Below are 23,290 nucleotides of genomic sequence, written 5' to 3' on the forward strand. Positions count from 1 at the left end.
AAGCGATTCGGTTCATGATGGATAGAAAAGAAATCAGGTAAGTACACCTATACCATGTACATGTATATCTCAATTTATCTGAAATATCTGTACGTATGTGAGTAATCTATTCAGATAAAATTGCATACCGGAACTAGTTCTGACACCCGTGTATGTCGGAACGTTATACATGTAGTATTTGTGGATATGCAGAAATGTTTAAGACGTGTGCCCATTCGAAAAAGAAACAAATACTTATAGATAATATACTGGCCACTCGCTTTTTTCAAATTTCAATAATTCAATGTACTTGTATGAATACATGATTTTAAATGATATTTAACTGGAAAGGAAATAAAATGTGGCGTTGCCAAAATGTGACGTTATAACGAGACTTTCAAAAGTACTTTTTCATTATTGTGTTTATCGAATGTTCAATAAACATTGGTTAAGTAATACAAAATGACAGATCATGAATAGCAAGTAAATAAATCGATCGCTTATCAAAAACGTCAAATCCGAATATAGTCACATGGATGTATTTGAGTCAAACCACATGGTCCAAGTCTATGTAAACACGAGGATCACAGCGTATCACTCGTTTCCGATCTCATGAGAACTGAAATACGTTTACATTTATATACTTTACCTGTACAAATTTTACCTATGCGTTTATTTCAAGTTCTTTCTTACAGTGCAGCAATAAATGAATAATAAGATAGAATGAATATGCCGATAGCAATATACATGTATTTTGATTAACTTCAAAACTTTTCTCCCTTTGTTCAGTAATTGAATGTTCATTATTTGCACACCATTATTGTGCTGAGTGCACTTTGAGGACGGTTGCTACACTCATTTCTCAGCTTTCCGATAAACTCAAGCTGCCATGGTAACGATCTGATCGTCTGGTAAAGATCGTCGAACCTTGAAGTTTTTAAAGTCTTACTCTTTTCGACTGAGCTACATTGTATCCTGCTTACAAAATATTTTTATTTCTGTTTTCTATTTTTTTCCTGAAACTGCAGAAGCCTTCGATAGGCTTGCATTGACTGTATAACACTTTTGTACTTGTTGTAATAGCACAATTTTCCTCGTTGTACAAAGCTAGTTTCATTTCCTTGCACTTGTGCATATGTACTTCATGTTGCTTCAGGGGTCCTATGATTTTTCAAGAAAAAAAAAAGCGTCTTGCCGTCTTTCACCAGCGCTCCACCTTTGGGTCGCGGGTCCGAGACCTTCTTAGGCTAGTCGCCAGGTGCTGGCAGCAGGTCTATCCTTTTTTCCCGCGGGAACTCCGGCTTTCTTCCACCTGTCCAAACATGACGCATCCTTACATGACCCATGGTGTTTCAATGCACCTTTCAATCAATATACTTTTTCAAAATTTTAACTTAAATCAAACACGCATCATATCAAATTAGATTAGATAAAAAAAAATAGGAAGGCATTTGCAAAATGGTGTTGTAATTGGAATTATAGAAAAAACATATAAACTGGTAAACTTTTCAAAAATGTTGGAGTTGTTCCCTTCACGGCGATAACATATATAATCAAACACAGCAACAACGCGGATGCAAATAATTGTCTAAAGTTACAATGAGTTTATGTTATATAGAAAACATCATGTATCTGACATCACAATCTATTTATCTTATGTTCTCATTATACCATCGTGACTATCTTCTGTACCGTGCAAGGAGTACATGTATATCGTACATACAACTTTTCCTGCGTCATACTACAATTTAAACATAAAATAGATGAAATGGTCGGAAGTTTAGAATAACTATCTGAACATGAGAATAGATTACAAGCTGAATTTGATACGAACTCGATAAACAAGCGGAAGTGGTACCGGTGTTAGGTGGAAGATTAATGGCACGGTACCTATACATTGTAGATAATTAGAATGTAGGATTAAACGCGATGGACAGACACCCATATATCACTAGATAATAACACATGGTCGGACTCTCTTGCTATCTCCTTTGAAAGTATTTGTTAGTTCTTGAGAAAACCTTTAACCTTATGACCTTGCCTTGATCTTAATTTGTGTAGCTCGTGCTCACGGTAATTCAAGGTCAGTGTCATTCTCACACAGTTTATATCCTTTCTCTTCTGTTGACTGAGTGAATACTTTTTTTTATTTGTCGGTGAATATGAAACCTTTTTTTCATCCTGATGTAAAGAATATATTCCACTACTAGAAGTATTAAGCATGTGATGAATAGTATAGCATCTCAAATGAAGCCATTATAAGCCATTTCATTTCAGTCACCGCAATATTATACCGGAAGCATACATTTAATCATCAGGGGCGTATATTATAAGGATACGAATTAATTTGCAGTGTAAGATTTTAAGAATAATGAAATACATTTTTAAGGAACAATTTGGCAATTCATTGTGTTTTTGTTTTTGTTTTGTTCTTGTGATAATAATAGACTGGGTTTTTGAGGTCTGGGCCGAGACCGGGAACTACGTACTTCAGAGATGGCGATTAACATTGTTATGGAAGAGTGAGCACCGTGACGTTGATATGAAATTTCTATAACATACGAGACACGACAACGTCATGTGTAGATACGGTCATGAATATAGCACTGCATTTATTAGCATTTATTTTTTTTTTTTTGTCTTAATTTGTTCATATTTAAAATGTGTGCTCGGATCGTTTTGATAGTTACGCTAAATTTCTTGATGTTCGTTAGTATGCCTTCTGATTCCCCGTTATTATATACATTTGTTTTCATTTGGGACGTGACATTACTGACTTTCGTCAATGAAGCAGAAAACGTTTATCCTCCCGGAACAAATGATCTTGTTTTCCTTGTACTTTTTTCAGATTTTGCTCTAATTTTATTGAATCTGGCTTTGGATTATGATATTGTTGACATGTTGGTTTTTTCTTCGTTTGTTTTTGCAAATACGTGCAATTTATAATATAATCCATACCATGAAAGATGAATGTCTTTATCGTCTAAGTGGATAATTCTTTGTTTTAATCTTCATCTAAGATTGATATTGCAGTACATGTCCTGCTAACATGCAGAAGGAAAAAACTGTTTGTAAAGAACGAAGTACAACATACTTGTTCCTGTGAAAGTGTAACACAACAGATCGATCAAAAAAAGCTATTGATGGCTGATAAAGCCTGGGTTTTCATATCAATCTCTGACGGCCAACATTATAATACCTTAAACATTTAACTAAATTTAGATTTAATGGGTTTTATAAATATATGTGTTTTATATCGCATTTTATAAACTAGTCGCTGTCAGCTTGTTTATCAGGATTCCGATGATGGAGGATGGGCGTTTGATCAGTAGCGATTGGCCCAACTGACAGCATGTCACGTGTAAATTCATTCAAATTTGCATTGATTTAATGAATTTCTAATACATCTCGTAAGTCAAATAGAGCTAGTCATCTTTGCAATTAAGTATCAGATATAATATGCATGATAATAAAAGGATTTGACACTGGGGAAAAGGGTAGCTTTAGTATTCACACTCCATATCTCCTTGTTTGGTGACAATGCATATGGCGCCATGAAGCATACTTTCATAAAGGACATGACTGGGATTTTTCAGTCAATTACACATCCGCGAGATCATATTGCATGTATGCAATAAAAGATAAAAAAAAAACAATATAAAACAATATGACGGATTTAAATCACACCGGAAGCAGGGTATAATTAAAGTTTATGTGATGACAGCATTATGCGTTTATCTGAATTATGTAAAACCTGAAACAAGGGTGTAGTATTAAAAGCTGCTAACCTACTGCATTTCCAAAAAATTGTAAGCTATGCATATTGTAATAGTATAAAGTACTTATATAACAATTAGAGTCGGCACTGACTAAGATGTAGGGTTTGGTACCTTGTGCGTATTGGTCAATCGCGTATATCAAATTTGTTCATAACGCAGCTTTAATTATATATTAAATGTAAACAATAGCCGTAGAGGTCAATATATAGTTATCAGATGGTACAATAATCTAGGCTAGACCGGGCTGTGCCGGACACTACCACGATACACCGGACTCATTAGTATCACCGCACAGCCATAACAATAAGTACAGATATTCTGCGTGGCCCGTACTTGACTCCATCATCTCATTTGACCTTCACTAGTGAAGGTCGTGCTGGCTTAAAAGTAAATAAACAAATACATCACATAGTGACATAAGAATTTAAACAAATTCGTGAGTAAAATTGATGTGAACTAACATCACTCTAGTTTTGGTGAAAATTAATTGCTGTATCATATTACAAAGTTGAATAATTGTCGTTCTTTGTCCGACTGGCGTGTCCTGTGGGGTACTAGAATCACACTAAATAATAATAAAATATCTAGGTGTTCATTACACTGGAATGTCATGTGCACTGTATGATGTTACTCTCACTTTACATATTCGACATCAACGCAATGGCGACCTTATTCAATGAAACATTCATGGCCCTGTTATGACACACCGTTTCTGCATCTGAGGTGAAAAACGGTTTGTTAAACCCGATTGTTTGGTCACTTGAGCGAGTCCATCCTCGATACTCCAGGGGTTACTGTCACTTTTGCTCTGTAAGCCCCTGGAATATGTAATGGCAAAATTGAAGGTCCCATGTTTGACACCTTGTGGACAAGACTAAAAGACTAGTTTGATCCTTTGATGAACATCAAACGAATCTCGAGGTCTTATACAAGTCCATTGCAGCAGCTTTGAAGTTGGGTGACGTTTCTTTGTAATCTTCAAAAAGCAGCATATCAGGCTATGATTGGTCAGTTTTTTTCTCCTGCAGTCAATAAAATTACGTTGCGTGTGCCTTCAATTTTGCCATGACATTTTCCTGGGGTGCAGAGAGTATCGAGGATGGAATGAGTCCTGGGTTCACGTCAAAGCTTAGAATGTATATATATCTTCTATTTCTACTGTTTCTAGTTACCAGAGTTCAGGTGAGAGTCAAGCTGCCACTTAAATCCTTCCAGTTCATCAATTGTCCCTTGACGAGTGACTCATCATGACGTAAGATGTAACATATTACGAGAAACTATCTATTTTTGATACTGACTGCTAATGATGATATACACATGAACAATTACAGTGCTGGAATGCAACCTTTACATCAACAGAATATCTATGGTAGCAAATAACCTGTAACTTCAACAGAATTTCCAAGGTACAGCTGTAGCATATAGTCTTAACTGAATAAAATCTAAGGTGGCATATAGCTTTATCCGAAACAACTGTGGTAACATTTAACCGTTGAACGTCTGTCATCTTGTATTTGATGTCAATACATGCAATATTGGTGACAGATAAACAGAATGACGTTAGGGCGTTCAAGATAACTGCATCCAAAAAGGTAATACATGTAAAATGACAGACGTTCATTGGTTATGTTTACACTTCGGGTGTGTTTGCAAAAAATATGATACATGTTTTCTTAAATCTAAAACTGTTTTTCTTGTTGTATGTTTACATAGTCGTAATCAGCCGATCATCACTCTTTATTCCTCAATCATGAGAGTATACAAATTAAGAAAAGAATAAGAAAATTATGCAATACAAAAGTGGTTAATACATATTTCGTTTTACGCTCATTTGGTCATTGTTCTTTGGGGAAGGGTATATTCACCCTTACATTGAAACTGAAAACGTTACATCAGGTCTGCGGCATTGAAATATATCTGTGCCGATTTCCATAGGAAGTAAGCACTGTCTTGTGCAAATTCACAGCACACAGTTTTGTCATCAAAATCAGGACTGTCTAAGGTTCCTTTAAACAGAGTAATAACGAGTTCTTCCTCTGTCATTTGAGACATTAGCACATATGGTTGAACACCATAGTAGTTTATTACTGTGTCCATAAAGGTGTCTCTTAAGGGGAATGTCACATTGCAGTCCGTAACGAAATGCCGAATGACGTCATGGAAGGGTTTCCCGCACTTGCTGCATATTTTACCTTGTTCTGTTGGTGGGCAGGTTATCATTTTGCAATTATATAATATTATTTCCTTGTCTGTGTTTTCTGCCTTTAACATATCATAAGGCTTACTATATGTCAAATGTACGTGTTTAAAACGATTAAAATCTCGATCGCAGTTCATTCTTGCTTTTAGTAGTGTGTTTTCGCGTATATCTATCGCTGCGTTTACAATGTATTTCCACTTGCGTCGTGGTGGGAAATTTCCATCCACTGCGTATTGGTTTATATATGATGTTAACTTATACTTTTGGAGAATGTCAATTAGTACCCCAATAACTCCTCTGTAAACGGCTCACGTCTTTTCACGATTCTTGAGAAACTTTTTTTTTTTTTTTTTTTTTTTGTCAAATAATGAAATATCTCATTTTATTATTTTTATCATTATTTTGAAAATAGACGCGTGTTCTTCTGGAAAATGACTTCATTAGTTTACGAATTATGTTCCGGTACCTTTAATTTTGAGTAAATACTCACCAATCGTCATGTTCACATTTTACATTTTCACTTTTCTTTCAATTACCGGCGTGTTCATGAGATAAATGTTGATATTCCGTGACATATGTGATAACTGATGGTAACCCTTCGTTGCTGTTGTCAAGGATGCCGCCGTAGAACTTATGTCCAACTTTGATCCTGGTCGCGAGGGCAATTATCTGTAGACCGTGCGCCGTTACTGGGGTGTAGCGGGACTGTAAAGGACGACAACTCTGGTAGAGATTGGTTTTCTGAGGGGACATGCACATAACAACGGTAAAAATTGTGACAACATGACGTCATGCAATTGTTCTGTGCTCCAAGCTGCATCTATGCTTCTGTGAAAACAAGCCAGGTTAATACGGGGTAAACGGAGGTCATCATACAAAATGTAGATATGTAGCAATGTTTATAGGTAACTTCAACAAAACGTTCAAACTGGCATATAGCCATAATGTGATAAGTAACATAGAGCACACCCTTACAATTCACTGGCTCAGTGTTTAAAGCTACATATAATCTGAACCACCTTGATATAGGCTAAATTTCCACCTGTTAACTGGACGTTGAAATTGGTTAATGACACATGAAATGCAGGTCAAATTAAGCGTATCTAATACATATGTGATAGGACACTGGATTTTGCATCATTTTTTATTTGTAGTTTCCTGGATATAAAATGCAAATTGTTTCGAAACCGGACGGACGGACGTATTGACCCAATTTCAGTATAATCCATCAACTTGTTTAAGCAAATGATTACAAGTTCAATTGTTGCATGTACAAAAGTGTATCCTCATTTGGGCCCCGTGAATTATGTGTGTATTGGCGGAAACTTCATACTAATTTGGCCGCGACCGAGAGGAAACTTAATCAATTGGCTCGGTTTTAAGGTGTTTATAAATCTAAAACTTTATTGTTAAATGTATACATACTAGGTATGATACTACACGAGGAATAGCTAGATTTTAACATTGTTCTCTAGGAAGCCAAATGTCCATCTACCGGATATACGTATTGTATACCAGCTGTGTTTTATATTCCAATTTAACGCGCTCAAGAGAAAGTCGTATAACGGTTACAATTAATATACAAACGGTAAGTCCCTATTTTGAATATATATATATGCATGCACATGTGTTATACTTCAATGCAGGAGTAGTCCTTGTTGAATGGTTAATGGACAATAAGTATATATAGCCTATCGTTTGCTTGGTGGTTTAATTTTCTTCTTGTTTCCTGATTTGGTTTGTGGAACGCCTGCTTGTTTGCTTGTTTGGTTAATTGTTTATGTCTTTGTTTCTTGATTGGTCGGTTGGATGCTTGGTTGATTGGTTGGTTGAATTGTTGGTTGATTGGTTGGTTGGTTGGTTAATTTGTCGGTTGGTTGGTTGATTGGTTGGTTGTTTGGTTGGTTGGTTGGTTGCTTGGTTGATTGGTTGGTTGAATTGTTGGTTGGTTGGTTGGTTGGTTGGTTAATTGGTCGGTTGGTTGGTTAATTGGTTGGTCGGTTGGTTGATTGGTTGGTTGGTTTGTTGATTGGTCGGTTGGTTGGTTAATTGGTCGGTTGGTTGGTTAATTGGTTGGTCGGTTGGTTGATTGGTTGGTTGGTTAATTGATTGGTCGGTTGGTTGGTTGATTGGTTGGTTGAATGGTTGGTTGAATGGTTGGTTGATTGGTCGGTTGGTTGGTTGATTGGTTAATTGGTCGGTTGGTTGGTTGATTGGTTGGTTGTTTGGTCGGTTGGTTGGTTGGTTGGTTGGTTGGTTTGTTGAATGGTCGGTTGGTTGGTTGATTGGTTGGTTAATTGGTCGGTTGGTTGGTTGGTTGGTTGGTTGGTTGGTTTGTTGAATGGTCGGTTGGTTGGTTGATTGGTTGGTTAATTGGTCGGTTGGTTGATTGGTTGGTTGGTTAATTGATTGGTCGGTTGGTTGGTTGATTGGTCGGTTGGTTGGTTGATTGGTTAATTGGTTGGTTGGTTGGTTGATTGGTCGGTTGGTTGGTTGATTGGTTAATTGGTTGGTTGGTTGGTTTGTTGAATGGTCGGTTGGTTGGTTGATTGGTTGGTTAATTGGTCGGTTGGTTGGTTGGTTGGTTGGTTGGTTGGTTTGTTGAATGGTCGGTTGGTTGGTTGATTGGTTGGTTAATTGGTCGGTTGGTTGGTTAATTGGTTGGTCGGTTGGTTGATTGGTTGGTTGGTTTGTTGATTGGTCGGTTGGTTGGTTGATTGGTTGGTTGTTTGGTCGGTTGGTTGGTTGGTTGGTTGGTTGATTGGTTGGTTAATTGGTCGGTTGGTTGGTTAATTGGTTGGTCGGTTGGTTGATTGGTTGGTTGGTTTGTTGATTGGTCGGTTGGTTGGTTAATTGGTCGGTTGGTTGGTTAATTGGTTGGTCGGTTGGTTGGTTGATTGGTTGGTTGGTTGATTGGTTGGTTGGTTAGTTGGTTGCGGTTTAAGCAATAACTTTTTACAACGACCAATGAAAACTCAAGTTTGAAAAGTCTCTAATACTTTATCTTCTTTCCTCACCAACTGGTTTGTTGAGACGTTCGGCAATCTAAATATGTTTTTCGCGGCCACAACATAATTTGAAATCTCATATCAGTTCCCAGAAACTTAATCCCAATAACTCCTTGTTACGTGGGCCTGAAAAGTGAGACATTTACTTAAATAAATTCTCTGAAAAATCAATTCCCAGGACAATTCATCGACTGATGCTATTTAGGAATATTAAATCATACAATCTGTGTTCATTTTCATTCCAAAGTTCATTTGGACACACGTGCCATTTTGCTTGACATCACAAAACTGTCGTCCATGCAAGAACGTAGCCATAGTTTTCAATGATGATATTACTATTTGTGATGTAGTGAGGAGGGAATAGTTTTTGATGAAAAAGAAAAAGAAATTAACTGATCTTTCTTATTGTTCATGTGAAAATTTCCGCGGATTTTATTGTTGGCTGTTCCCGCAGTTAGAATGAAATCGCAAAATCATATGCATCTTACCTTGAAAATGGAATGAAAAGAGTAAGCTGTTCTCCGTTTTATAAATTCAGCGAAAAAGATGTTATTTTACTTTGAGCTTTTGGTTAAAGCCCAGATATTTTGAATGTCGAAAACTTGAGATTTGGCAGTAGATAATTAAGTATTCTTTGGTAGAGAGATCTGAATATTGAAAAAAAATCCAATACAAATAATTAAAAGAGTGTAGTTCTAATGTCAGCTTGGTCACATGAATTCTTTATAACATACATATTTATGTTCAATCGAAAATTACAAATGGGCTCGTTAATACTGATACCGCTAACTGATCATCCTGTCATCTGAACCGAAGTCGGGAATTTTTTTTACCTGAGACAAGGTGACGCCTGAATGTTCGGCACAAGAAAAGGAACTTTTGGTAAAATTTAGAAGGGATGGACCACAAAACATATTCAACACAAACACGGTATTTGACTCATCCGTGTTTAATTTAATTTACTATGAAGATACAAAATCGGGACCGAATAAAACATTCGACTTATCCGATGTATTCGTTTCAAGCGTGTACGACACAAGCGAGTTTTACTGTATAACTACGTCGTAAGTAAGCTATGATAAACCGATTTAAGTAACTTCGCTCTTAAAATTCTACTCTATGTAATGTAAAAGTTTCAGCAAGGAAAGAGGACAATTAGGGATAAGGTTCTTGAAACTAAATTCAGTTTCTAAGAAAATAAGTTTAACTGTGACGTATGATCGCTGATGAAGACACAGACAGCTTAAGAAGTTATTTTCTTTATATTGTTACAACTTGTTTAAGACTATTCAAAGGGATTGAATTAATGCTATTTGCGCCTAAGTATAGTTTGCTAGATGATAGTGAAATCACAGGACGTTTAAGCTATTATATTACATGTATACTACAGCCGAAAAGTACATCTAGGTGGAGAGTAGTGTGGTAGTAATATATTGGATAATGGGGAAAACGGGTCAAAATGATGATAACAAAATGTTCCATGAAAGTCAATTTCGGTAGAAATTATCTAATATTGTGAAAATTATCAACCCACGTATGGGCAAATTTGTACAGCAGTAGGTTAGGTTACAGGAGTGGGTGGTACGATTGCTAAGTGGCAAATGAAACATCAGGTTTGGCATTATGAATCACTTATGGTGTATATGTAACTAGAGGAGTGAGGGGGCGAAGGGATCAGAGTTGATCTGTTAAAAACATAAGACTTTATTGTTTGTTTTTTTCTTTTCCTCCTCATGGCTTTCTTCCGATTTGTCTTATTTTCTGGGGGAGAGGATGAGGCACAAACATGTACAATTATCGAATCTAGTTTTGTTTAAGTATTTCATTAATGTACAGAAATCATTCTCAGTGTAATCACATGTTCTAGACTCATGTCCTCATAGGCCTTGATAACTGAAAAGATATTAAAACATTTCGATTGGGAATTTGATAGAAACATGACAACGACATTCATCCTTCTTGTCGCCATCTGTACCGTGATACCGGTATCTATGTTTAGTACCAACACTTTAAATGAAGTTTATTGGAGTACCTTTATCAATCTCGAGTATGGGTAAGTCAGCGGTACACATCAAAATACTTTATAAATCTCTTCATTGAAATTGTTTACATCCCGATTTCTGAGATTGAGGATAGACCGATGGGCCACTCAGGAACCATTAACATCGACACCATGATACTTAAATGCTGTCAAAAGGTCAGAATCAAGGACAAAATGCGTTATTGCTAATACATCAGGAAGTAAGAGTAGAAGTTGGAAGGCAAGAGAAAGTTTCAAAAACATTTCTGGTGGTGCAGTAAGTAATTTGGTTGCTTCTAAGATCCCAAGGTCATGGCGAGAACACATTTCCGGGATTCTAAAAGTGCCGCATTAGTCACTTACCACATACTTGGTCATATCACACGAATTCTTGCATGGAGTTTCTCCTCATGTCTTACTCTTCTCCTCTATATTCACTTCCCTCACCCTCTCTAAGTCTCGTTGCCTCGCGTATATTTTGATCGCCCATTCGAACTCCACTGACTAGTTCCCCTCGCCCACTGAATCTCCCGACTATCTCAGTCTTCCTAATTCTCTTCATGCTCACTTTCCTTGTCCTCACTAACTCCCCACAACCACTATTATTCTTCACCGCCATCTCCACCCCTTTTTGTCACCCACTGTAACCCCCACTGCCACCCCCTTACTTTTCTCACCTTCACTGATCTTCTCATCCATCTTACATCGCTCACCACCACAAATCCCCTCAACCACTCTACTTCACTCACCCCCATTAACCCTTTCAACCACCCTCACTTCCCTTATCCCCTCTAACTCCTCATCCGCCTTACTTCCCCCACCTCTCTCACTCATTTCGTCATTCGTTCTTTCTCATTCTCCGCTCCTATCACATACATCACCACTAAATATATATCCGTACTCAGGTTTGATAACTTCAACCCTGTTCTCTTGATGCTATTTCTGTATTTCGTGTTCCCAAAATATGCCAGGTTCAAATTGTGCGTACAAAATAACAAACACATTTTACAATGCACGTCCACATGAATTATTTGTGTCTGAAATATCTTTACATGCATGTGAATCATTATGGTAATTTATACCACATGCCTTATTGACCTAACATATGCCTTATTGACCTAACAGATGCCTTATTGACCTAACAGATGCCTCATTGATCTAACAGTTGCCTCATTGACCTAACAGATGCCTTATTGACCCAACAGATACCATGTTGCAGTTAACGCTGTAATTAATGACATTACAATGTTAATTTTTGTATGAAGATGGATGACAGAAATTTACTGTCTAAAGTTGACCTTAGTTTCTACAGCTCTCCTTGCTTAGTGTCCAAGTTTTGATAGTGAAAGTTTTCGATACTGCGGTTAAGTAAAAAAAACTGATGAACATTCAAACAGACTTGGAAAAAGTATCAAATATTGTCCTTTCATTATGATTTCGCAGAATGAAGGAATCAGTATACACGGGTGTACTGCAGGTGAATGATATTTTTTTCGCTACTGACTTTGATTAATAGTGTCAACTTGAAGGCGAAAGTTTTTGTTAATGTCTTTTAAAGTGCTATACAAAGGACTTGTTTATTGTGCCGAATCCCTGTGTATACATATGTATGGGCTCATGTGTTTTGACACACACTGATATTAATATGTGCATGTATTATAAAGTCATAATTACGTGTCCGATGTCAACATTCTTGCTGCGAAAATGTCGGCATCATCATGTGCGAGTTTGACATAGGGTTTGGCTCAACTGCCAAACAGATCAAACACATCCTGACAAAAAAGTTATAAGGTTATAAAAATGTTTTAGTATTCCGTGTGTTTATTGTCCTTCCTTAATCATAACATCATCTATTACCCACAGGTGACACAGCGCACATGTGTGAGCGTGTGCATTCTTGTCATAACAGCACGTACTAGCAACCAGTTGTGTTGTACAAGTGTAGCATTAGATTGTGTTTAGTCTTACGTAACGGAAGGAATGATAACTTCGGAAGTCAGAGAACGATAAAAAAGGTAGTAAACAGCACTATGCAAAGGTAAGCCCTCTTCACTACACATTTACACATACGGTACACAGAGTTTTTGTCATTTATAATGTTGTTCCTTTTTTTATCCTTTTTACATTTTGACATCTTACAGAAAAAACATCTTTTGTTTGTTTTGTTGTTAATATGTTGTTAATTTCGATTTATCGAAATATTATGACATGTAGTTTTATCATGTAGGGATCGGTCTGTAGCTCAATTGGTGTGTTGGTCTTCATAATTTCTGGATTGTGGTGTGTAATTCGATGCTCTCTAACTCGGGAAACTTAGCAACTGGCAGATCTGTGCTGATATAGTTGTGTCCTTTTGCAAGACACTTTTGCTTGATTTCTGTAAATAGCATGTGGCGAGCCTCTCGTATGTTGTTCAGTGTGGTAGCTTGTGTGGTAGCCACCAGTTATTACAAGGAGACCCCAATAAAAAGAGTATTCACGAGGCGATAAACCCAGCCAACCATGTCCTCTCGTCCACTCATGTGTTATTACACTGCGTCAGATAGAGGTTGCATATTTGAACGAATTCTCGTTAGAGTGCATCAGTGCACACATTGAAATAGTATTGTAATCAAGGTTCATAGGTCAAGGGAAAGTTCAGGATAACAATTTAAGTCTAGTTTGTATAGAAATTCAAAAATGTGTATTTAACACAAGTTTTGAATGAATATGGACAAAAATATATTGAAGTCGAATATAAGAACTCCATACACTGTGCCAAATGTCGACCATTATAACTTTTCAATAGAAGCCATTTTCTTACAAAAGTTTTTTTAAACTTTAAAATTGATAAAAAAAATATCAAGAAATATTGCAGAGTTAATGTTGCTGTGGGTAAACTTACAACTATCATTGATATTAAAATATCAAACAATGTATTTTTCTACATAGTGAGGAGGTGATTTCGTGACCTTAACACATTTTCTATTTTATCCTCTGCTTTATACGTTAACCTAACAACATTTCATGTTATTTATTTAGGAATCCTCAATAGGCTATCTGACAAAAAATGTTTATTTAATACATTTATTGTATCACTCAACCGCAAACTATCACCCAAATATAGCCTTTTATTTAACACGGTATCGGTTATTTTTCTAAATATGCAGACTACTTCAAACATAGTCCAATGCCAAGCAAGAATGAAGTACCTCCTTATCTACATTGTATCGTGCATATTAAACCACAGGAAAACAAATGACCTTTTTCGTGGTATCATTATAACTATTGCCAGATCGCAACACGTGCGCAATATACTAATGAGGTTTTAGCGTTTTTTATACTATAAGATTGTTTCATATTATTTTACCTTCTTCCGGGGCTCGACAAAGTTTTTATCACATTTTTTCTCCCTCTGTTTTGATATTTGCTGTTTGATGAAAAAAAAACACATACCGCAGTCGGAAGTATATAGTTGTGTTCTGCAGCTTGTTTAAAGTCAGAGATTTTAAAACCATGCCAGCACCATGCGAAACTTCTCGGTTTTTTTTATATAAAATGCGATGTGTTCCGGGAGTTGCCACTTCCATTCTCTATTACCAGATCAACAATGTGCATATTTTATTAAGCGTTTATGACACGTGTCATTTATGAGAAACTGTCACCAGACATTTATATGTCTTTATTGGCACCAAGGTCACATGAGTGTGCCTTCAAATTTCTTGTTTTCACCAAAATTGTTATTTGTATTGTAATTACTTTTGTGTTTTGCTCGCATTTACGGAGTATCAGTTACCGCTTGATCCCAATACCTTCATCTCATACAAATTTATAACTCAGTGTTAAGCAACAATTCAGAAATCGATAATATAAGTAAATAACTAGACAACAAACATCTAAAAATAGAATAACACCAGCAGAATATCTATATTATTATTCGTTATCAATATATTTACCAACAAAACAATTTGCTCTTTTTTCCTTTTTCACTGATATAATTACCATGACAATTTCTCTGTACTGCATGCACTTTAGGAAGGGTTCAAATAGAAAAAAATGCACTGTTTTTATTGATCTGCCATTTAAATTTAGTTCCGTTTGTTGCATTGTAAATTCTGTCAAATGACACGTACTTTAAGCGGATTACAAGGTACAACAACACTTCTGTTACTGTTATGTAATACACTCTCATAAATTCTTGGCATTTAATGTGTGATGTGTTTAATGTATTTCTTAATAACTAATTTCCCTTACCAAATTTATAAATATATCTGACATTTTTCGAAATGAACTGGTACAATACTATTAGCATTGAAAAGCATTTAAAAGTTGTCAATTTGACTCGTGCATACGAAATGTCAAGATGAATGAAGCATGTTTTGGGCATTATTGAAATCAACGATTTGTTTAATAACAATCAAATTAAGTTTTTCGTCAATTTTTCAACAGCGTTTTCTTTAACTGGTAAAGAAATGTTGTAAAAGTACTGATTTGGTGGTAATCTTATTCAAGCATTTTTCGCGCTAAAAGATACATCGTTGAAATAATTTCCCCTTCTGTATGTAAATATAGCAATAATTGTGAATACACGTTTTTCTCATAGCACTTAATTGTCTGAAATCGGTCTCATACAGGAAGAATAGACACATGGTTCGCTTTTAAACTTGAACTTCTGGAAATGACGTTTCATGCTGGAAGCATGGTGAATATCATGAACCGGACCTATGGACTTCATCTTCTCTCTTCATATTCTCTAAAAAAGATACTTAATGTAGACATTACGTTAGATAAAGTGTTTGAAATCTAAAACTCATGTGACGACCAAAGTTCATCGTAGAAAGAAGTTTACTAAAGGAACAATGACGTAATCACCAACACGTGCAAACTACTCACGAGCGGGAAATATGTGAAAATTGATACATACGCTATTTTGTAACAACGCCCAGACAAAGGTAGAGAATATAGGGCAGATGTATTTATTCACTGGCCCGTTAACTCAAACTATTGTTTTTTTTTAAATTTCAGACTTTTTTGTTTAAGTTAAATTACCTCTTAGGTTTTTTTTCTAATTTTACTGTACATATATACTTAGTGCATATTTGCACAAATACTCGGCATATAAATAGAATTTTAAAAAATGAAAAGAAAGAAAAAAAAGATTTTTAATTGACAAAATATTCTTGGGAACAAATGAGAAATAAAGCTGACAGACACTTGAATATGCAATGTCAAGTGCATATAGTCGATTTGGCAGTGGCTTCAAAAACAAATATCACGAGTTTACGTATCCAATTAGACAGGAAGTCGGAATGTGCCATTAATTCTGTACAGCTCTATATTTATTTACAAACCTACATCGCTTCTGGACGTACACATTACATTGTACGAGTTGGTTTAAGCATTCTTATTCCTTCCATCCTACGGTAGCTAGGTACTCTACCCGTTGTCTGATATATTCGTGTTGGTCTTGGGTGACTGTTGCCTCGTCCTGATAGTCTCTGTCTGAGGTATGGGAAGTTTACCTCGCATCAACGTATCTTTATGTAAAGTCATCTCGCCCAGTAACGTATCACTGTATCTTCATGTAAAGTCATCTCGCCCAGTAACGTATCACTGTATCTTTATGTAAAGTCATCTCGCCCAATAACGTAATCACTGTATCTTCATGTAAAGTCATCTCGCCCAGTAACGTATCACTGTATCTTTATGTAAAGTCATCTCGCCCGGTAACGTATCACTGTATCTTCATGTAAAGTCATCTCGCCCAGTAACGTATCACTGTATCTTCATGTAAAGTCATCTCGCCCAGTAACGTATCACTGTATCTTTATGTAAAGTCATCTCGCCCGGTAACGTATCACTGTATCTTCATGTAAAGTCATCTCGCCCGGTAACGTATCACTGTATCTTCATGTAAAGTCATCTCGCCCAGTAACGTATCACTGTATCTTCATGTAAAGTCATCTCGCCCAGTAACGTATCAATGGGAAAGTAACATCTTCTTCGAGTCGCTGATAAAGTTACCTCCTAATATTCGCCTTCTCATCTATGGTTATCTCGTCCCAATATAATTCTTCTTACTAATGGGACAATTATATCGAGTCACTATCATTATTATTATTTATGGGACAGTTACCTCGTCCCGGCATCCTTTCTTCTTATTTAATGGACACGTATTTCGACCCAGTGTCTTCCTTCTTACCTATGGAACACTTACCTCGTCCCAGTATCCCCCTTCTTACCTATGGAACACTTACCTCGTCCCAGTATCCTCCTTCTTACCTATGGAACACTTACCTTGTGTCCTCCTTCTTACCTAAGGAACACTTACCTCGTCCCAGTATCCTCCTTCTTACCTATGGAACACTTACCTCGTCCCAGTATCCCCCTTCTTACCTATGGAACACTTACCTCGTCCCAGTATCCCCCTTCTTACCTATGGAACACTTACCTCGTCCCAGTATCCTCCTTCTTACCTATGGAACACTTACCTTGTGTCCTCCTTCTTACCTAAGGAACACTTACCTCGTCCCAGTATCCTCCTTCTTACCTATGGAACACTTACCTCGTCCCAGTATCCCCCTTCTTACCTATGGAACACTTACCTCGTCCCACTGTCCTCCTTCTTACCTATGGAACACTTACCTCGTCCCAGTATCCTCCTTCTTACCTATGGAACACTTACCTCGTCCCAGTATCCTCCTTCTTACCTATGGAACACTTACCTCGTCCCAGTGTCATCCTTCTTACCTATGGAACACTTACCTCGTCCCAGTGTCCTCCTTCTTACCTATGGAACACTTACCTCGTCCCAGTGTCCTCGTTCTTACCTATGGAACACTTACCTCGTCCCAGTATCCCCCTTCTTACCTATGGAACACTTACCTCGTCCCAGTGTCTTCCTTCTTACCTATGGAACACTTACCTCGTCCCAGTGTCATCCTTCTTACCTATGGAACACTTACCTCGTCCCAGTGTCCTCCTTCTTACCTATGGAACACTTACCTCGTCCCAGCATCCCTCTTCTTACCTATGGAACACTTACCTCGTCCCAGTGTCCTCGTTCTTACCCATGGAACACTTACCTTGTGTCCTCCTTCTTACCTATAGAACACTTACCTCGTCCCAGCATCCCTCTTCTCACCTATGGAACACTTACCTCGTCCCAGTGTCTTCCTTCTTACCTCTGGAACACTTACCTCGTCCCAGCATCCCTCTTCTTACCTATGGAACACTTACCTCGTCCCAGTATCCTCATTGAAAATGAGTTGCATATATGATAAAAAATTATATCATATCTAAACAAAGGGTTTTAACTCTGTCGATAGTAGATACGAAACACAACCTTTAAGATGGGAAAATATTCGATAGGATCTGTTAAATGTACCTTTGCATGACCCATGAAATGGTAAAACTCTCAGTCTAGCCCACGTTGTTTGCCAATATCAATAACTATTAAAAGGAAAAAAGTAAGGAATTCGTCGAAATCAAATGACTGCTGAAAATCTTCAAACGTTCAGAAGATGGCACGTCCAATCAAAATCATAAATATCATGCTGAAAAAAACGCCTGTAAAATGTGGGACGATGATAAACTTTGACTAGGAATTAATTTATAACGGGCGTTACCGTTCAAACCGACCCTGTTAACTGTTTATCATAAACGTTTACAGCAGAATAGCTTTATATTACGTTGTGCTTTTGCTCACTACGTCTAAAAAAATACTGTATTTAATGGAAAAACCATAAAAGTCATGTTATGCAAACTCTCATCAAAATACAACTTGACGTATTACTAAAATCTTACAAAAATAATTATTCGAAATTATAATTTCGGATGGGTATACTATCAAATATCTCATCACCTGGTTATTTATTTCAGAAGCCAACCGCATTTTCTAAAATGAGTTCAGGTATAGCACAGTTATATTGATAATTCCGTTGTTTCTTGTATAAAAAAAAAATATATGAATTCAGAGAGAGTCTTATTTCATGGTTTTCTAAAAAATATGCATTTTCGTTGGCGCTTGATTTCTTTAAAAACCTCACATAATCCACAAGTACTCTATTCAATGCCAACTTTTATCAGTTTTTCGTGGACATATAAATTCGTGGACCCGCGAATTGAACGGTGAAAAAATCCATCTCGAAAATAAATGTTTTTACAGTATTACTATTAGGTTATGATGATTGACAGAGTATTTGTCCTTTAACGAGGCAATTGTAACAGGTCTGTGCATCTACATGCATTATATACATGTACGGTGACGAGGAATATGAAATTTTCAGATGATATATAATGTCTAGCAACTTTTAACTGATGACGATTTGGCAGATTTTACTCGCGTTCTGTCGTTAAATCATAATAAATCAGATGATGACAGATCACTTCCTTTTCCATAGACACCAACTAGACAAGGATCTAGCAGATGACGCGACGTCATAATTGTAACCTGGACAGGTTATTCTCTTACCCTGGACAGGTTATTCTCTTACCCTGGACAGGTAATTCTCTTATCATGGACAGGTAATTCTCTTATCATGGACAGGTAATTCTCTTATTATGGACAGGTAAATCTCTTATCATGGACAGGTAAATCTCTTATCATGGACAGGTAATTCTCTTATCATGGACAGGTAATTCTCTTATCCTGTACAGGTAATTATCTTATCATGGACAGGTAATTCTCTTACCCTCTACAGGTAAATCTCTTATCATGGACAGGTAATTCTCTTATCATGGACAGGTAATTCTCTTATCCTGTACAGGTAATTCTCTTACCCTGTACAGGTAATTCTCTTATCATGGACAGGTAATTCTCTTATCCTGTACAGGTAATTCTCTTACCCTGTACAGGTAATTCTCTTATCATGGACAGGTAATTCTCTTATCCTATACAGGTAAATCTCTTATCATGGACAGGTAATTCTCTTACCCTGTACAGTTAAATCTCTTATCATGGACAGGTAATTCTCTTATCCTATACAGGTAAATCTCTTATCATGGACAGGTAAATCTCTTATCATGGACAGGTAATTCTCTTATCCTATACAGGTAAATCTCTTACCCTGGACAGGTAATTCTCTTACCCTGTACAGGGATTTCTCTTACCCTGGACAGGTTATTCTCTTATCATGGACAGGTAATTCTCTTACGCTGTACAGGTAATTCTCTTACCCTGGACAGGTAATTCTCTTATGCTGTAAAGGTAATTCTCTTATTCTCTTATCATGGACAGGTAATTATCTTATCATGGGCAGGTAATTCTCTTATCCTATACAGGTAAATCTCTTATCATGGACAGGTAATTATCTTATCATGGGCAGGTAATTCTCTTATCCTATACAGGTAAATCTCTTATCATGGACAGGTAATTATCTTATCATGGGCAGGTAATTCTCTTATCCTATACAGGTAAATCTCTTATCATGGACAGGTAGGTAATTCTCTTACCCTGTACAGGGATTTCTCTTACCCTGGACAGGTTATTCTCTTATCATGGACAGGTAATTCTCTTACGCTGTACAGGTAATTCTCTTACGCTGTACAGGTAATTCTCTTACCCTGGACAGGCAATTCTCTTATGCTGTAAAGGTAATTCTCTTATCATGAACAGGTAATTATCTTATCATGGGCAGATAATTCTCTTACCTTGCACAGGTAAATCATGGACAGGTAATTCTCTTAACATCGACAAAGATTTCTCATACCGTGGACAGGTAATTCTCTTACCTTGTACAGGTAATTCTCTTATCATGGACAGGTAATTCTCTTACGCTGTACAGGTAATTCTCTTACCCTGGACAGGTAATTCTCTTACGCTCTACAGGTAATTCTCTTATCATGGACAGGAATTTCTCTTATCATGGACAGGTAATTCTCTTATCATGGACAGGAATTTCTCTTACGCTGGACAGGTAATTCTCTTATCATGGACAGGTAATTCTCTTATCATGAACAGGTAAATAAAGATTTTTTAACGGAGTGAGATTTCCTTGTCTCGCCCTAGGGTTGAGACGAGTACCAAATCCTTGTTGTCAGGACATTGATATGACGTCACAGTTACAATTCACTTACGTCATGTCAACAAGTAAACACGTCAAAGAAGCGAAGCATTGGGATACAGAACACTTACGAGTACCTAATAAAGTCAGTAGGTAAAAGGAAAATTAACCATCCACCCCCTTGTTGGGTGTTCTCTCATCGAGAAAAGATGTTTGAATTGTAAACACTTGACAAGCCTCGTATTTGCTATCTTTATCATCCTTCTTCTCGGGTTGAAATCCACCAATCTCATCTAATAAACGAACGGATATATTGTGTCACAAGGAGTGTTGATTCGATTTTTTCTGTTGTATATTATAACACTCTATCCTAGATTTAGCAACAAGTATATAGTGTTAAATAGGGTGTCAGAGTAGATAGGTAAATCGGATATTTTCGTTCATACTCGCCACATTTACCACATCAGCATCTGCATGTATAAACGTATGCTTCACGATGTACATAACGCGTATCATATCCTGATGATGGATTAAGGACCCACAAGAAATCAGAGCGATATATTAGCGGAATCAATTTTTTTTATTCTCCTATCTTATCACCCGGGTCTGTTTTGTAATCTCAACCCAAGGACAAAACATAATCTATTCAAAATGGAGTATTGATACTTTTCGGATGTAGTTAGTGTTAGAATAAGTGATTTTGCACAGTAACAACCGTTCAGTTTTCAGAGAAAAAAACGGTCGACTTCTGACTCTTGGGAAACTACATAATTTGAAAAAAACATCATGTTTTCACGACTAGCCGAGAGTATTTTTTAGGTTGTAGGTTTAACTATGAAATGTAGGTTGTATTTTTTCATGTGGGCATGATGGCTTAAAGAGTGAAATCACAGATGCATGATTACAATTATTCAAAATGACACGACATGATTGTTGTATATTTTTTTCGTGTTTTGACAGATTTTCAAATCTTTCCATCAACACGATGGACAGCAACAAGAAGAAAACTATTCGCTCACGACTCATTTTCGGCGCAGTGCTTGTGGGCGTGGTCGGTCTGGCAGTTGGTTTTGGGATTGGATATGCTGCTAGGGGATCGAGCCCAGAGCAGGCCCATGTCAACGGCGACAGTTCAACACAGGAAACGTATGTGTCTGTTTATTATTTGATAACGTATATGTATCTCTGTACCAGAAAGAGACAGTGAATTAACACTAAATCAAACAGCTGATAAATATTGTTATTTTCCTTAAAAAAAACTTTCAGTCATATCTGACTCGAGTAACTTGCGAGTGCAGATGACTTGAAATTCGATTGGTAGTAAACATTCCCTCCAAAACAAACATACTAGCTGATTAAATTTCCGCAAATTCCGCAATGCTTTTTTTTTTTTTTTGTCCTTTTACTTAAAAAATAGAAAAAAGATACGCCGTAACGCCAATTACAATTCGTAAATTGGCAAGATTGTCCAAAGTCTTGACTGAAACTCTTCCATGCTGGAGGTACGGAATGTACGTTATTTGATACTATACAGCGCCATGTTTTGAGAATTATAAACGTCAAGGCAGTAAACACTTATTTTTTGTGCGAAATTAATTATTTTACTTTTTTTTTACAGAGCCAAGTGATGTTTTAATATAAATATTGAGCCAATATATCATGCAGATTTACACAACTGTTTTATTCTCCTTGTATATTACCAACATTTTCAGAGTCCTTACGCGTGAAAATCTTTATTTGCCTACATTTTGCTCTTATTTTCCTCTACTTTCATCGAAATCTATTAACATGTCAGTATTTTCTTCTTGTTTTCTGTCGGATAAAGTGATGTGTACGTATTGTATTCATCTATTAAAACACCAAACATTTTTATAAAGACTATGTAATCGTGATCTGCCAATTAAAGATACAATCATTTCATATCAGTCACGTGCTTCAAATGTCCGCGTCACGTGATTGTATTCGCGTGTTAACTTGTACCTCGCACTTTACGCTGATCGTTTATGGGTCAGTCATTCGTGACGGAAACCAAAACTTACGATACAAGTACAAGCACTACTATAGTATTCAGGACACTAAACATATACACGTGTTGTCAGTGTACCTGGTAAGGAGAACGTGTGGCTCTGAGTGTTTTGAGTGCATTGAAAACTATTTTTAGAAATTTCAATTATTACTAGAACAACAATTTCCGACAAACAAAGTTTCAACAGATAAGGCAGAATTCAAAATTATCTAGTTTACAGATGAAACAAAAAAGTAGAAGTTTTTCCATCATAAAATCTTGGAATTTTGATATTTCCACACTAAATAATGAACTT

General features: G+C 36.7%; 1 protein-coding gene across 1 annotated transcript in view; it reads left to right on the top strand.

Moving 5' to 3' along the window:
* Positions 1-23,290, top strand: part of LOC132553169 (glutamate carboxypeptidase 2-like) — a 55,095-nt gene that overhangs the window by 14,805 nt on the left and 17,000 nt on the right. Inside the window, exon 5 of the mRNA XM_060217393.1 lies at positions 21,930-22,115. Coding sequence (XP_060073376.1) covers positions 21,930-22,115 — 186 coding nt within the window. The remainder of the gene's footprint in view (positions 1-21,929; positions 22,116-23,290) is intronic.

The sequence above is a fragment of the Ylistrum balloti genome, unplaced genomic scaffold (assembly GCF_031769215.1).
Source record: "Ylistrum balloti isolate Yb309-2 unplaced genomic scaffold, AGI_CSIRO_Ybal_v1 Utg370302, whole genome shotgun sequence".
NCBI lineage: Eukaryota > Metazoa > Mollusca > Bivalvia > Pectinida > Pectinidae > Ylistrum > Ylistrum balloti.